We start from the raw sequence: 16,686 nt of genomic DNA, 5'->3' as shown, positions 1-16,686 counted from the left end.
CACTTACTGTGCTCAGGCCAGACGCACCAGCCTGAATGCCTCTGCAATGTCACTGCTGACTTCTGTTGAAGTAACACAGTATCTGTCGAATTGTAAGTGCTAACACACTATCAGTCTTAACTGTACGCGTTAAGTGGGCTTATCTAAATATCATTTCTAAGGTAGCAGCAGCCTTTCAAAAGCAATTACATAATATTGAAATGATTTGTCATTGTGTATGTAAGGAGTGGTCCCTCTATTGTAGACTGCTACAGCAGTTATTGGTAATAGGTTTTCATCATGATTCAAGATCTTGTAGTGAAAGAGAGACCATCTATAAGTCAGTGCTCAGTGGACCAGGCCAGGGTGAGTCACATGCTGGGCAAGAGCCCCGGGGTATAGCTATCTAACAAAACATAACATAGGACTAAACTGTCTCATATATTCAATAGAATTAATCACAGATGTAATAAAAACAACTGGTGTTATTGGTGTGAGCAATGGAACTTCCAAAGATATTGACGAAAGAAAGAAAGGTGAATGAAACAGAGCAACTTTGTAAAGCACTGGGTGGATTGCTCCACCTTGTGGGAAAGCCCTTCTCTAGCCCCTCTTCAAAGCAGCTTTAATACCAAATTGAGTTGGAGTAAACTCTAAAAGTTCAACAGCAAAAATGACTGATCTTCATGATCTTAGATCTGTATGGCCTGTTGAAATGGAAGTTGTAGCCTACTGATGGCTGGTTACATTTGAACTATGGTAGGCTTTTCTTTTTAACAAGATTTGTTTAAAGTTAACCATACACTGTGTGCACAGGAATGTCAATTTCCTAAGACCCAGGCCACTTTATTGCAGGAAATTTGTTTTAACGGTCGACTTTGGGCATGAAAACTGTCCAACTCCTCCACTTTCTCATTCTTCAAACAGAAAATGTTTCCATTGGGTTAACCAGAGATACAGTATTTGGGTTAACCTGGCCTTAACCTAAAGTAGCAGGCTTAAAAGAAAATGCCGAGAGGACTACCACATCCGGTTTTCAGCAGAAAAGGAAGCCTATGTTGAATTAGCTGTATCCCTGAAAACCGGATACATCCGGTTGTTGGAAATGTATCCTAGTTTGGTCATCTGGAATGATCAGGACAGTTATGAACAATTGCTGATTGGTGGAATATGGGATGTGCAGACAATTGTGAGGAGGCGGGACTGCAAAGTTGGGGAGGGGTGTGATACTGTGTCCCAAGTACAACACAACCAGCTTCTCAATGCAATAGCATAGCCATAGTGGAATAGTAGTTTACGTTTCTATTGACTCATTCATCCTTTTATGATTGATCAAAAGGAAACGTGGAATATCTGTCTGAGGAGTTTGCTTACAACACGATCAATCCTTGACAATGAGTGGTAAGTGGGAAATTAAGATTTCTTCTTGTCATGTATATTTTAATTAAATTTTTAAAAGATTTCTTACCTGACTTCATCAGATAAAGTTAGATGACTCAATCGGGGGTGAAAAGTTGCGGCACTGAATGACACTTCGCCCTCCTTATTGTCTTCTCAGTCACAGTTATTTTTAGTATTGTAAGCTCCAGTCAATTAATGTAGTAAATATTCATATTGCCAAGTAGTCTGAGGGGTGTTCATTTTTATTTTGAGATGTTGACACTGCTCTGGGAAAATGTTGTTCTTGATAAAAAGTATCTCGTGTTTTCTATGGACTACATGAGTAGCCTACATGGGAAAAAGAGAGATGACAGGAAAAGATTCCACAGGACACAGACGTGTCTCGACCTGTCTGTCTGTTAGCCTATATGTGAGCAAGGGGGGTGTGGTTATGGAGCACTTACTTACCCTTCATTGTTGGTAAATAGCTAACTTTAAAACATATACTATGTTGCTTTAGACTTCTGCGGGGAAAAATGGGGTGTCAGCTATGACACGGCGCCTTGAGTTGGAAAAAATCTATTTTGGTTATTGAACTACAGTAAGTGAAGTGGATTTACACCCAGTTATGGAATTAGATTATGGGTCCCTGATCTGTGCTACTAAACGTGTCGAGAGTCTCAGTTGAACTTGTTTTTTCTTAGTCCAGGGAGATGGCACAACTGCTCCTCAGTAGTTGAGGTCTTTGTCTGCTATCACAGTAGGTTTTTAAGTGTGTGATATGAATCACATCAGTGTTTGCATTCTTGAGCTCTGAGACAGATTTAATGTCGTCCCTATCATTGTTTACAACCCACCAACCAACCTTGTGTAACACCAGGAGAAACTTGAGTAAATCATTGGTGCAGATAAATGCACCATCAAATGTGTTTATAGTACTGGAAGTTAATCCTACAGCCTGTTATACAGTGCATTCGGAAAGTATTCAGACCCCTTGACCTTTTCCACATTTTGTAACATTATAGCCTTATTCTAAAATCAATTAAATATTTTTCCCCCTCATCAACATACACACTACTCGGGTAGCCTAGTGGTTAGAGCATTGGACTTGTAACCGGAAGGTTGCAAGTTCAAACCCCCGAGCTGACAAGGTATAAATCTGTCGTTCTGCCCCTGAACAGGCAGTTATCCCACTGTTCCTAGGCCGTCATTGAAAATAAGAATTTGTTCTTAACTAACTTGCCTGGTTAAATAAAGGTAAAATTAAAAATGACAAAGCAAAAGCAGGTTTTTCGATTTTGTTGCAAATGTATTAAAAAGATAAACTGAACTATCACATTTCCATAAGTATTCAGACCCTTTACTCAGTACTTTGTTGAAGCACCTTTGGCAGTGATTACAGCCCGGAGTCTTCTTGGCACTCCTGCATTTGGGGAGTTTCTCCCAGTCTTCTCTGGAGATCCTCTCAAGCTCTATCAGGTTGGATGGGGAGCATCACTGCACATCTATTTTCAGGTCTCTCCAGAGATGTTCGATCGGGTTCAAGTCTGGGCTCTGGCTGGGCCACTCAAGGACATTCAGAGACTTCTTCCGAAGCCACTCCGGTGTTATTTTGGCTGTGTGCTTAGGGTCGTTGTCCTGTTGGAAGGTGAACCTTCAACCCAGTCTGAGGTCCTAAGCACTCTGGAGCAGGTTTTCATCAAGGATCTCTCTGTACTTTGCTTCGTTCATCTTTCCCTCAATCCTGACCAGTCTTCCAGTCCCTGCTGCAGAAAAACCCGCAGCATGGTGGTGCCACCACTGTGTTTCACCGTAGGGATAGTGCCAGTTTTCTTCCGGACGTGAAACTTGGCATTCAGGCCAAACAATTCAATCTTGATTTCATTAAACCAGAGAACCTAGTTTCCCATGGTCAGAGTCCTTTAGGTGCCTTTTGGCAAATTCTAAGCAGGCTGTCATGTGCCTTTTACTGAGGAGTAGCTTCCATCTGGCTATTCTACCATAAATGCCGGATTGGAGGAGTGCTGAGGAGATGGTTGTCCTTCTTGAAGGTTCTCCCATCTCCACAGAGGATCTCTGGAGCTCTGTCAGGGTGACCATCGGGTTCTTGGTCACCCCCCTGACCAAGGCCCTTCTCCCTCGATTGCTCAATTTGGCTGTGCGGCCAGCTCTAGGAAGGGTCTCGGTGGCTCCAAACTTCTTCCATATAAGAATGATGGAGGCCACTGCGTTCTTGGGGACCTTCAATGCTACAGATTTTTTGGGGTACCCATCCCCAGATCTGTGCCTCGACACAATCCTGTCTCGGAGCTCTACGAACAATTCCTTCGATGTTATGGCTTGGTTTTTCCTCTGACATGCACTTTCAACTGTGGGACTTTATATAGACAGGTGTTTCTTTCCAAATCATGTCCAATCAATTGAATTTACGACAGGTGGACTCCAATCAAGTTGTAAAAACATCTCAAGGATGATCAATGGAAACAGGATGCACCTGAGCTCAATTTCGAGTCTCATGGCAAAGGGTCTGAATACTTATGTAAATAAGTGTTAGGTTCTTATTTTTGAGAGTAAATAACTCAAGGACACTAGATAAGCTTTAACCAAGTTTAATTCTTCCCAAAGGTTCTGTACAGCTGTAATTCAGACAACCCAACATTTCTCCCATCACAGATATATATATCCCACTTAAGACACTCCTCCTGCTCTCCAATCCTTACATCTTATGGTTCTACAGGAAAAGAGTAACAGGATACTAAACCCTTATTACTCCCTTCAGGGGATCTGACCTCACCTCCTGACCTCAACCCCTCCTTCACCTAATCCACAGATGTCCATCTGTCTCCCCTATATCAACATGTTGCTCTCCTCCCATCCACCCAACACATTCCAAAGCCATATGTCTTTCTACAGAGAACCATTCACTTCTGACATAAAACTCAGTCTCTTTCACTATTCTATGCTTCTATGCTTCTTCTCCATCATTTATTTAATATCTCAATGTTCAAAATGTCAAATCAAACATAAGGTATTTCTGTTTTTTTAGCAAACATTTCTAAAAATCTGTTTTCGCGTTGTCATTATGGGGTATTGTGTGTAGATTAATGAGGAAAACCAATTTTTGAATACATTTTAGAATAAGGCTGTAAAGTAAAAAAACTGTGGAAAAAGTCAAGTGGTCTGAATACTTTCTGAATGCTCTGTATGTTAAATGCAAAAGAATCCCCTCCAGCTTTCCTTGGAGCACAGCCAGAGAAGCACCTCCTTTTGCTCCTTCTCACAATGCAGCAGACAATGGCCATAAACTGTATCATCAACATAGTTTGAGCCTGTTCTCTTTATAACACAGAATGTTGGCTCCTCTTTCAAACCAGTCCTGTATTAACTTGCTTTATCTGTACCAGGCATCACAGTATGGGTGAAGGATTATGACACGGGACAGGAAGAGGGGCGGCCGGTGTCCCCGTTCTCTGAGGAGTGCTGTGAGGAGCTTTGGGACAGAGTGGAGGGGGTGAGGCACAAGCTGACCCGCATCCTGAACCCAGCCAAGCTCACCCCCTACCTGAGGCAGTGTAAGGTCATCGACGAGCAGGATGAGGATGAGGTCCTCAACTCCATCCAGTACCCACTACGTATCAGCAAGGCTGGTGAGAGAGAGGAAGGGAGAGGGAATGTGTGGGAGCAAAAAAGAGAGGGAGAATGAGAGAAAAATTATGGAAGTGAATGAGAAGAGTGCAAAAGGTACAGTTGAAGTTGGAAGTTTACATACACCTTAGCCAAATACATTTAAACTCAGTTTTTCACAATTCGTGACATTTAATCCTAGTAAAAATTCCCTGTCTTCGATAAATTGGGATCACCACTTTATTTTAAGAGTGTGAAATGTCAAAATAATAGTAGAGATAATTATTTATTTCAGCTTTTATTTCTTTCGTCACATTCCCAGTTGGTCATAAGTTTACATACACTCAATTAGTATTTGGTAGCATTGCCTTTAAATTGTTTAACTTGGGTCAAACGTTTCGGGTAGCCTTCCACAAGTTTCCCACAATAAGTTGGGTGACTTTGGTCCCATTCCTCCTGACAGAGCTGGTGTAACTGAGTCAAGTTTGTCGGCCTCCTTGCTCGCACACACTTTTTCAGTTCTGCCCACAAATGTTCTATAGGATTGAGGTCAGGGCTTTGCATGGCCACTCCAATACCTTGACTTTGTTGTCCTTAAGCCATTTTGCTACAACTTTGGAAGTATGCTTGGGGTCATTGTTCATTTGGAAGACCCATTTTTGACCAAGCTTTAACTTCCTGACTGATGTCTTCAGATGTTGCTTCAATATATCCACATAATTTTCCTTCCATGTGATGCCATCTATTTTGTGAAGTGCACCAGTCCCTCCTGCCGCAGAGCACCCCCACAACATGATGCTGCCACCCCAGTGCTTCAAGGTTGGGATGGTGTTCTTCAGCTTGCAATCCTTCCCCTTTTTCCTCCAAACATAATGATGGTCATTATGGCCAAATAGTTCTATTTTTGTTTCATCAGACCAGAGAACATTTCTCCAAAAAGTACGATCTTTGTCCCCATGTGCAGTTGCGACCTGTAGTCTGGCTTTTCTATGGCGGTTTTGGAGCAGTGGCTTCTTCCTTGCTGAGTGGCCTTTCAGGTTATGTTGATATAGGACTCGTTTTACTGTGGATATAGATAGTTTTGTACCTGTTTCCTCCAGCATCTTCACAAGGTCCTTTGCTGTTGTTCTGAGATTGATTTGTACTTTTCGCTCTATTCATCCCTATGAGACAGAACATGTCTACTTCCTGAACGGTATGATGGCTGCATGGTCCCATGGTGTTTATACTTTAGTACTATTGTTTGTACAGATGAACGTGGTACCTTCAGGCGTTTGGAAATTGCTCCCAAGGATGAACCAGACTTGTGGAGGTCTACAATTTATCTTCTGAGGTCTTGGCTGATTTCTTTAGATTTTCCCATGATGTCTAGCAAAGAGGCACTGAGTTTGAAGGTAGGCCTTGAAATACATCCACAGGTACACCTCCAATTGACTCAAATTATGTCAATTAGCCTATCAGAAGCTTCTAAAGCCATGACATTTTCTGGAATTTTAACCGACTTGCCAAACCTATAGTTTGTTAACAAACATTTGTGGAGTGGTTGAAAAACAAGTTTTAATGACTCCAACCTAAGTGTATGTAAACTTCTGACTTCAACTGTAAGTGAGAGGAGGCAGGGAGAGAGGAGGTAGGTCGGAGAGAGTGAGGTAAGTAGGGGTTTGTGCCGTGTGAGAAAACGGTGGTTAGGAAGGATAGCAAAGAGGGGAGTGAGACAGAGGGAGGGGAGACAGGGATGAGTAACGAGGCAGGAGATCAAGATGAAAGGAATGAAGGAGTGGCCACTAGCTAGGTAAAGGAGAGGGAGAGATAAAGGAGGAAGTAGACAGATGGGGAGTGAAAAAGACGGGGAGAGAGGAAGAAACAGAGAGATGAGGTTAGAGAGGAAAAGATGACAAAGGGATTACCTGGAACATGAGCAGCTTTCACACTTTTGTCAGTACAGTACTTACAGTGTCTCCATCTTCAGGATGTATTGTCGTCTTCGTCTTATAAACTTTAATGATGTCCTAACTGTTTATCAGGACGTTTGATTGACATCCTGCATGGGCGGGGCCAGCGTGGTCTCCAAGCCTTCATGGAGTCTTTGGAGTTCTACCACCCCGAGCAATACACTCAGCTCACTGGACAACAGCCCACCCAGCGCTGCTCCATCATCTTGGGTGAGGATTTGTCCCCAAATATCCCCCTTCCACTCCTGTATGACCAGTGTTCCCCCATCCCCCATTTACCTCCATTGCTGTGTCCCCCCAGATGAGGAGGGTCCAGAGGGCCTGACTCAGTTCCTGCTGCTCGAGGTGCGTAAGCTGAGGGAGCAGCTGCGGGGGAGCCGCGTGTGTGAGCGCCGCCTGTCCCAGCGTTGCCGTGTGGCCGAGGAGGAGCGCAGCCGGGCTGAACGCAAGACACTGGACCTACGACATGACCGGCTGCAGATAGAGAGGTACACCACACGGAACCACACATACAGGGCTTAAAGCACTGTGAGACAAATGACACTAGCATTAAAGTTTGATTAATTGAACTTCACAGGTAAAACCACACAGACATCTGGTTGTTATCCACAAGGCCCAACAATGTGCATTGCACCCAAAGTGAATGACAGTATTCAGACTGGAACTTGAAACATTGGGAATGATATACATAAACTACATTTGTGATAAGCCATGGTCCATGGCTGTCATACATTTCTTTAATAGGGATGTACAGTTTCTATGTCCAGTGTACTGAGAGCTGGCTGAATGTGTCTCCCACAGGCTGCGTCAGGACTGGGAGGTAGGCAGCAGGGAGCTGGGCCGGCTGAAGGACAGGCACCTGGAACAGGCTGTGAAATACTCTCGTGCTCTGGAGGATCAGGCCAAGGCCTCCACACGTGAGAGAGAGCTACTGGAACAGGTATAGAGAGGAGAGGGTGACAAGGGGTCTGATGGGTTGTTGAAGGAGAGGGAGGGTGACTGGGACAGAAGAAAGCAGCTGGTGAAAGATAAAAGGATGGATGGAGGGTATACATTTTTTTGAAAGAGCTGTTGGGACATGCCTTTATAGGAAGCCTTTTCCCTGGTAGGATTCCCTTGTAATACTCTTACTCAACCTTTTCTACAGATGGAGCATCTGAAGACCAGACTGATAGAGGCAGAGAAAGAGACTGACAGTTGTCCTGTCTCTATTGCTCCAGTCAGAAGGAACAGAAGTGTCGCCCATCGGACGAACGACGCCCCCGCTGTTCCCGAGAAGAGTGAGAAGCCACTACAGCACATTGACATTCAGAAGTCAGGTCACATTGAAACACAGGTAAAGCCACCACTCAGAGTGAATCTGATTCAGGTCACATTGAAACACAGGTTGAGCCACCACTCAGAGTGAATCTGATTCAGGTCACATTGAAACACAGGTAAAGCCACCACTCAGAGTGAATCTGATTCAGGTCACATTGAAACACAGGTTGAGCCACCACTCAGAGTGAATCTGATTCAGGTCACATTGAAACACAGGTTGAGCCACCACTCAGAGTGAATCTGATTCAGGTCACATTGAAACACAGGTTGAGCCACCACTCAGAGTGAATCTGATTCACCCTCTGAGTTTGTGATGTTTTCCGCCCCGATGGTGCTGCTCTAACTCTTGTATTGTTCCATTTTGACCTCAGGCTCTGTTGGACATCCTGAAGCAGGACCGCAGGGAGGCAGCAGAGCAGAGACACGAGCTGTGTGGCAACATCGCCAGACTACAGGGAGAGCTGGAGAGCTCTGAGGATTTCAGGGACAAGGTGAGAGGAGAGAAAGGGCCTATTCACGCCATTCTGTCCCATTATTCACTCTCAGAAGTCACTGAGCTGGTGACAGTTTTTCAAGTTGTCTTTGTTCAGGCTTCATAAAGTGTTAAAACACACCTCTTGTATATCAACACAATTGTATTATTCTGTCTTTGATGGTATGGTGTGTTGTGTTGTGAAGCTGGAGTCTCAGTGTGAGCAGCTGCAGCTGAAGGTGAGGACTCTGCAGCTGGACTGGGAGACGGAACAGAAAAGGAGCATTTCCTACTTCAACCAGATTATGGAGCTGGAGAAGGAGAGGGACCAGGTCAGTAGGTCTGAGTAGGGATACGGGTTAGAATCAACGAATCAATGTATGGTAAGGTTTTTGTTTCTGTTGGTTTAAATTGTTCATGGCTGTTTGGACACTGAATGAACATGCACAGAGTGTAACGGATGTCTGTGGTGGAAGAAGAGGAGGACCAATGCTCAGCGTGGTAAGTGTCCATAGTGATAATTTATTATCATGAACACAAAAACAAATTAACGAGAACGAACGAAACAGTCCTGTATGGTAAATACACAAATCAGAAAACAATCACCCACAACTCAAGGGTGAAAACAAGCTACCTAAGTATGGTTCTCAATCAGGGACAACGATTGACTCTGATTGAGAACCACACCAGGCCAAACACAGAAATCCCAAATCATAGAAAAAAGAACATAGACGGCCCACCCCAAATCACGCCCTGACCATACTAAAACAAAGACAAAACAAAGTAACTCAGGTCAGAACGTGACACAGAAGAATATTGAGGTCGGAGTGTTGAGTTTGAGGCCTTTTTGCAGGATAATATCAGGCCTTTCTCTGCATAGTTGCCCCATTACTCACCGTAATACATCATTTTTGTCTAGTCATGCAGGTGTTTCCACTACTCAGTATCTCCCCCAGTCTGTGTTTGCCTGTCTCCTCATAACTCATCTCTCTAGCACGTTCTCTCCTCCTCCCTCTGATACTGTATATCCTTCAGGCTCTGCGCAGTCGAGACAGCCTGCAGTTGGAGTATACTGACTGCCTATTGGACAAGAACCGCCTGCGTAAACGCATTGCAGAGCTTCAGGCCAATCTAGAGCAGCAGCAGAGAGAGCTGGAGAAAGAGAAGGACAGGAGCAGGGAGCAGAGTTCCCCCTGTATGCACTGTGTGAGTCTCAGCTACTGTATGTACACACATTCTGTGTACACACTTTTGATTATACTTGCACAACACAAGTGTGTTTTCCCTATTCTGTCAGACATACAGTTTCACACACTCACAAAAATATGACAATCAAATTACAGTGTGGACCTGTTAGCCTTCTCCTGTACTCTTCTAATGTGATTGTCTCTCTGTCCCTCTCCTAGTCTCACCTGTTTCTGTGCAGCGAGGACCAGTGCTACGGGCCCTGCTGCTCCCGAGACCTCAGCCTTCTGCCCAACGGCACTCACCAGCTGCTCTGCAAGGTCAGAGTTCATTGCCATCTAATCATCTTCGTTGGCAGCAGCTAGAATATTAGCAACATTATAGTGTTATGATCAACAGCAGCCACAACATTTATCTCTTCATAATCATGTGATAGATAGTCCTTGAGGAGTGTGGCAGTGCTGCTGTCCAACCCATCTTTTCATTTGACTCATTCAGAGTTGTACTTAAGTAGGTACCATTGAGCTGATCCCCGTAACAATAATGATACTTTTACTTGGCATGGTTATTCATGGTCTACTTACAGAGAATATTATTTTTAGATCAGGGTGAAGCAACTCCTGTGTGCTAATTAGGTCGCATTGTTGTTTTGCATAGAGTTAGAGATATTATGTTTTATGTATTGTTTATTTCACTTTTGTTTATTACCTACTTCACTTCTTTGGCAATGTTAACATATGTTTCCCATGCCAATAAAGCCCCTTGAACTGAACTGAATTGATGTTGCCAGAGAGGAATTTGTGTAACTGTCAGCATGTTGGTACCTGTAGGATACCTTTCAGTGAACAGATGTTGATGATGTCTCTGTTTTCATTTCTGTGTTACAGTCTCCCTCTACAGACCAAACCGATGACCACTCCGAAGGTAAGCCTACATTTCAAATCAAATCAAATGTTATTTGTCACATACACCGAACACAACAGACCTTGCAGTAAAATGCTTACTTACATGCCCTTAACTAACAATGCAGTTAAGAAAAATACAAAAATAAGAAATAAAAGTAACAAATAATTAAAGAGCAGCAGTAAAATAACAATAGTGAGGCTATATACAGGGGGTAGAGTTGAGATGAATGCAGTGTTTCCCAACCAAGGGTACTTGGCCTATCCACAGGGGGTACTTTAAGGGTACTCTGGGTAGAGCAAAATATACTTGGTAGTCGAGTAACGGAAAAAGGTTGGGAACCACTGGATTAGGGGATTGGGGTTTTGCAAGAATAGCATTGAAGAAAAGAGCATTCCTGAGTTGATCCCTTTTTTTCATTTTGCTTTATTTATTCTACATTTTTACATCACTGTAGCTGATGAAGGATAAACCTTGTATTTGAACTACTGTTTGAATAAGACATGGTAGAAATAGGCATGGCCAAAACCAATGTGGTTTTTTGGACCACTTTGATTAGAGAGGATAGGCTTAGACTTCTAAATACTTTCTTTTGTCTGCAGGTTCCCGTTCAAACTCAGAGGAGAATCTCTTGACAGCAGTGAGTTGTTACATTACTCCACAACACTTTGTGACATGCCAACATATCAAAGCATCATGTCTCATCTTGCGTTAATCTATATTATATTAACAAATTTATTTTTTCTCACTGAACAGTATAGCTGTGAATAAACACAGTATATGTGGATTATTGAATATTTAATCAACTTTTTCAAGTTGTCTTGGAGACAATGAATAGGTTTAAATTGTTGGCCTGCACCTATACTTTAGTCATTCTCTATTTCCCTTTTTGTTTGTGTCCTGTGTGTTTTACAGACAGTGGACAGTGAGAGGGATGTTAACAGGCTCTCCATCTTCCCCTTCCCTCCCTGCATGAACTCCATCAACCGCAGGGTCAACATAGAGTATGTCATACCCATAGAATTAGGAATTAGAATTATTATTAATTTAATAGGATATCTATGGTCATACCATAGCAGATCAACTTTTACATTATTCTCTGATATGGAGATATCACTCTAATAAAACCCATGTTATGCTGGAAATGCATTTAAAACTAAGTAAATTATGATGAAAAGTCCTCTATTGTGATCTTATCCCTTTACAGGTTTGACCTGGACTCCTGGGGCAGTGATGAGAATGAGAACCTCACAGGTTTGGTTTAGTTCAGTACAACCCTCATGTCCATCTAAGTCTGTAGCTACCTGTAATACATGTAACCCCGGCTAAATATAGATGTGTGTAGTGATGTCTCATTATGTTGTGTTTCAGGAGTCCAGAGTGAGGTCTCCCTGTCGAACTCCTGTAGCTCCCTGCATTCTCACCTCTTCGCCCCTGACCTCATCAACCTGCCCCCTGTCCCACCTCACAAACCCAACTACAGCAGTCTCTGGTATGTCTCCATCTCTGTGCTGCCTACATCAGGGCAGCTAATCCAACGTAGTGTAGGTACACATGCTAACCCTTTATGGTGTGAGATATAATCTTAACTGTATACGGATAAGTGTAATTACCATCTCTCTTTCCCCTTCCTCTTTCAGTTTCGAGCCCCTGTCCCCCGTACCAAGTCCCCCCACTACGCACAAAAGAGGAAGAGGCAGCCTGGCAGATGACATCACCATCATTGGGGGCAACCGCACAGGCATCTTTGTTAGCAGAGTCAGAGCTGGTTCTCCTGCTGAGCAGTGGGGTCTGAAGGAGGGCAGTGAGTTACTGGAGGTGAGAAACAGAGGCATACAGACAGATGGACAGGCAAACAGATAGTAGAAAAACAGCCACACAGGCCTGAGTATAACTGTCTCTCTCCTCCCTGTCCAGCTGGAGAAGGTTCTGTTTGGTGGGGGCAGTGTGCTGATGGGCCAGTGCACTGGAGAGGTGGCCCACTTCTCTCTGCAGTGGTGGACAGAGCCCTCCTCTCTCAAACACCAGACCAACACAGAGGGTGATGTTCTGAGACAGCTTTTATAGTTCTTTTCCTTGACTGATGTGCTTTTTCAGTACAGTACACCTTTATAGTAAATGGTCTTTCTTGGCCTTTATCCAGATGTCAGACTGTTTATAGAACCAAAAAATATCAAATAATAGAGTGTGTGTAACTAACTGCCCACCCCTTTTCCTCTTCTCAGCCTACTCCAAGTTATGTGCCCAGCTCCCTTCTCCTAACTTCTATGGTGCTGACTCCTTCTACGTGCGCGTCAACCTGGACCTGGACCCTCATAGCGACCTGCCCTGTCTGGGGGTGCGCTGTGATGACATAATACACGTCACTGACACCCGTTACAATGGGAAGTCCCAATGGCGCTGCACCCTGATGAACCCCCGCACAGCCAAGCCCTTGCAGGCGGGGGTCATGCCCAATTACAACAGGTAAGGGAGAGGTGCCACGTACTGTCACCTTTGTGACAGAGTTCAAATGAACGGGTTATATAATGTAAGATATTTTAATAAGCATGAGAAGAAGATTAAACGTTCCATTAATCTATAATAGACAGTTGTGCAAACATTTAGCTTTGTTAGACTGCACTCATAGACTGCATAAGACACGTAATGATAAATGTGTTTCCCCCTACATCTTTCTCTATCTCAGAGCCCAGCAGCTGTTATTGGTGAGGTTACGTACCATAGCCCTGGAGCAGAAGGATTTCAAAAAAAAAGTATGTCTCCTCTTGTCCCTACTGTGTGAAATCTCTGGTAACCAAGGGTAACCAGACTACTGATTCCTCCATTCCTCCCTGTAGGTATCCAAGAAGGGCTCTGAGCGTGTACGATTGGTCAAGGCTGTCCCCCCCAGCTGTCGTGGAATTGGTTCCACCCCACAGATCCTTTACAAACTCAGCAACCGTAAGCTCCTCCCATATGACTTTATTGATCTTTTTTGTTTGTCCTTTGAAGACTATAGTAAGATAAAAATGCATGAACCTAAATGTGCGTGTGTGTCTTTGCTCAGGTCATGAGGAGCACCTGATTCCTTACAGTATGGTCCAGCCAATACAGGTCATGACCAAACGGCCTGTCATCTTCTCCCCCTCCTTGCTCTCTCGTGGCCTCATAGAGAGACTGCTTCAGCCAGCAGAGTCTGGACTGGACTTCAACACCTGCCAACCAGGTGTCACTACAGACTCAAATTTCAGAAGCACTAGTTGCATGCTTGTTGTCCTTCTTGCATGATCGGCTGTGTTTTAAAGTAATTACTTGTAGATAGGTTGCCTCTCTACCGCTTCTCATGGAGTGATGTCTTTCAGAGCCAATCCAGGCCACAGAGAGAAATGACAAGAGTGTCTTCCTGCTAGATGCTTCCACCCCAGAGCAGGCTCTTGGAATCAGTCTGCAGTCTATTCAGGAAGTAATAAGCCAGGTATACACTCTTTCTTTCATTCATTCTCTCTCTCTCTGTCTTTCACACACAAACAAACAAACAAACACTTCCCATGGGGCAAAAACTGTGTCAATTTGTATTTTTTATTTATCCTTTCTTTAACTAGGCAAGTCAGTCAAGAATAAATTATTATTTACAATGACGGCCTACCCCGGCCAAACACTCCTCTAACCCTGATGACGGTCCAATTGTGCACCACCCTATGGGACTCCCGATCACAGCCAGATGTTATACAGCCTGTAATCTAACCAGGGTCTGTAGTGACGCCTCTAGCACTGAGATGCAGTGCCTTAGACCGCTGCGCCACTTGGGAGCCCCAAAATGTTGCTTCCACGCTATTTCAACAAGAAAATGTTATGTAATGATGCTTAATCGACGTGGAAAACTGAATGGATTTTGAAAAAGTAATCAACATAAGGGAATTTTGTCTTTTTTCATCAAACATTTAACCTAAATCCAATGACATGGTGACATTTTTGTTTGTTGATTTTACATTGAATTCATGATAGTTGACAACTACACCTAATGTAAATCAAAACTAGAGGTTGAACTGTCTGTGCCCAGTGGGTTACCTTTCCCATATAGGTTTCTGTGTCTTGTCTCTCAGGACAAGCACTGTCTGTTGGAGCTAGGCCTGAGTAGTGTGGAGGGCCTTCTGAGGCAGGGGGTCTACCCTATCGTCATTAATATCCGACCCAAGAACAAAAAACACAAGAAGTTAAAGTAGGTGCCTGACTGACTATCTGTATTTGTGTGTGTTTACAAGACACTTTTAGATCATAAGTTATTCTATTTTTGTAGTTGTATGTTCTCTAATCCAATTTATAAACAGTAGTTACAAAGTCAATCTATTTTGCCCCATTGACAGGAAGTTGTTGACCGGGCGAGGGGAGGATGGCATGATGGAGGAGGTGTATCAGGCGGACGAGCAGCAGCTGGAGACCCTGCCCCTACTCTACCACACTTTGGAACCCAGCACCTGGAGCTGCACCGAGGATCTGCTTCTCGCCATACGCAATGTCATCCACAGCCAGCAGAAGGCACTGTTGTGGGTTGAGTTGGAAAGGCTCCAATAGATCCCAATGTTTTCACCCAGTTTTATTATTTTACTAATTTGATACAATTATCGTATACATTTCACACACACCCATTTAGATACCTAGTTCTACCACAGTAAATATGAAGTTTCATGTTCATTTGATGAATTAAACCTTACAAGCTCAGTAGTAACATGTCTTTGTGTTTTAATGTTGTATTTCTTGTCTACCTATGTGTAACAGTATAACTTTAGACCGTCCCCTCGCCCATACCCGGGACTCTCTGCACACATCAACAACAGTCAACCACGAAGCATCGTTACCCATCGCTCCACAAAAGCCGCGGCCCTTGCAGAGCAAGGGAAACAACTACTTCAAGGTCTCAGAGCAAGTGACGTCACAAATTGAAACGCTATTTCGCGCACACCACCGCTAACTAAGCTAGCCGTTTCACATCCGTTACATATGCTAAACATCAGCATTTAACAACCTTCATTAGTTAACAGAGCATCTTTTACATTATTGAATAATTCATAATAATACATGGAATTTGTATAGCGCTTTTCTAACAACCAAATACATTCATATTAGTAGTTGGGGTATGCCTACATTTGCCTTTGGCCACTAGTCACAATACAATAGCTTTTGAATGTTCTTCTAAAAATAAATCTAAAACTTATGACTGCTTTATGGTTAGGAAAAACTTTGGCCTTTAGAATGTTCCTTTCAAGACAACTGGAAACTCGGACAAAAAAGAGAGCTTATTAAAGGCGCTGCAATGTCAATAAACCATCTGTATTGACAATACAGTATTTACTGCGATGCGGCCTCCGCAGAAGTCAGAGCAAACAAGTTGTAAAGAAAGTGTATCTTAGTGTAACAGTATAATTTTAAACCGTCCCCTCGCCCATACCCGGGCGCAAACCAGGGACCTTCTGCACACATCAACAACAGTCACCCAAATCCGAGGCCCTTGCAGAGCAAGGGGAACTACTACTTCAAGGTCTCAGAGCAAGTGACATAACCGATTGAAACGCTATTTAGCGCACACCGCTAACTAAGCTAGCCGTTTCACATCCGTTACACTAGGACTGCCCCCCATCTACTGCAACCAATCAACCATCCACTCAATTTGACTTTTTTTTTTTTTCAATTTGACATCTGCATGCCTCTGGAGACCACAATTGCGTCACACCATCCTTACGGCGCCTCAAACCACATTTTCGGATTAAGCGTGGTGATACGGCAGAGGTATAATAATGCCGAGGTCAAAATAACTAGGAACTCGGAAAAATACTAGGTCACATCATGACGTCAGTGAACTTAAGGCTGGAAAAGTCGGAGCTCTAAAAAGAGGCC

The 16,686-nt window shown here is 43.6% G+C and overlaps 1 protein-coding gene across 2 annotated transcripts; it reads left to right on the top strand.

The window, feature by feature from the left end:
- Positions 1–1,222: 1,222 nt before the first annotated feature.
- On the top strand, positions 1,223–15,516 carry zmp:0000000896 (caspase recruitment domain-containing protein 10). Of its 2 annotated transcripts, none has more exons than XM_046307543.1 (24): positions 1,223–1,380; positions 4,764–5,006; positions 7,008–7,145; positions 7,237–7,423; positions 7,737–7,875; positions 8,156–8,215; positions 8,627–8,746; positions 8,934–9,059; positions 9,763–9,933; positions 10,134–10,232; positions 10,800–10,836; positions 11,418–11,455; positions 11,731–11,819; positions 12,023–12,069; positions 12,187–12,307; positions 12,456–12,633; positions 12,733–12,856; positions 13,041–13,281; positions 13,502–13,568; positions 13,653–13,755; positions 13,862–14,020; positions 14,157–14,269; positions 14,898–15,013; positions 15,159–15,516. In XM_046307543.1, the coding sequence occupies exons 1-24, from the start codon at positions 1,374–1,376 to the stop codon at positions 15,364–15,366; spliced, it is 2,931 nt and encodes a 976-aa protein (XP_046163499.1). In that variant the 5' UTR covers positions 1,223–1,373; the 3' UTR covers positions 15,367–15,516. The 2 variants fall into 2 exon arrangements, with proteins under 2 accessions (XP_046163499.1, XP_046163498.1); XM_046307542.1 differs by having other exon boundaries at positions 8,083–8,271.
- Positions 15,517–16,686: the final 1,170 nt, after the last annotated feature.

Source organism: Oncorhynchus gorbuscha, linkage group LG16 (genome assembly GCF_021184085.1).
Source record: "Oncorhynchus gorbuscha isolate QuinsamMale2020 ecotype Even-year linkage group LG16, OgorEven_v1.0, whole genome shotgun sequence".
Lineage (NCBI taxonomy): Eukaryota > Metazoa > Chordata > Actinopteri > Salmoniformes > Salmonidae > Oncorhynchus > Oncorhynchus gorbuscha.
Note: the sequence above shows the minus strand (reverse complement) of the source record. Positions and strands in the feature narration are given on the sequence as shown.

Excerpts from the sequence above, each read along its gene's own strand:
- zmp:0000000896 (XM_046307542.1), top strand. Across the intron at positions 12,308-12,455 it reads CCCAACTACAGCAGTCTCTG|TTTCGAGCCCCTGTCCCCCG; the intron begins GTATGTCTCCAT and ends TTCCTCTTTCAG. Across the intron at positions 13,282-13,501 it reads GTCATGCCCAATTACAACAG|AGCCCAGCAGCTGTTATTGG; the intron begins GTAAGGGAGAGG and ends TCTCTATCTCAG.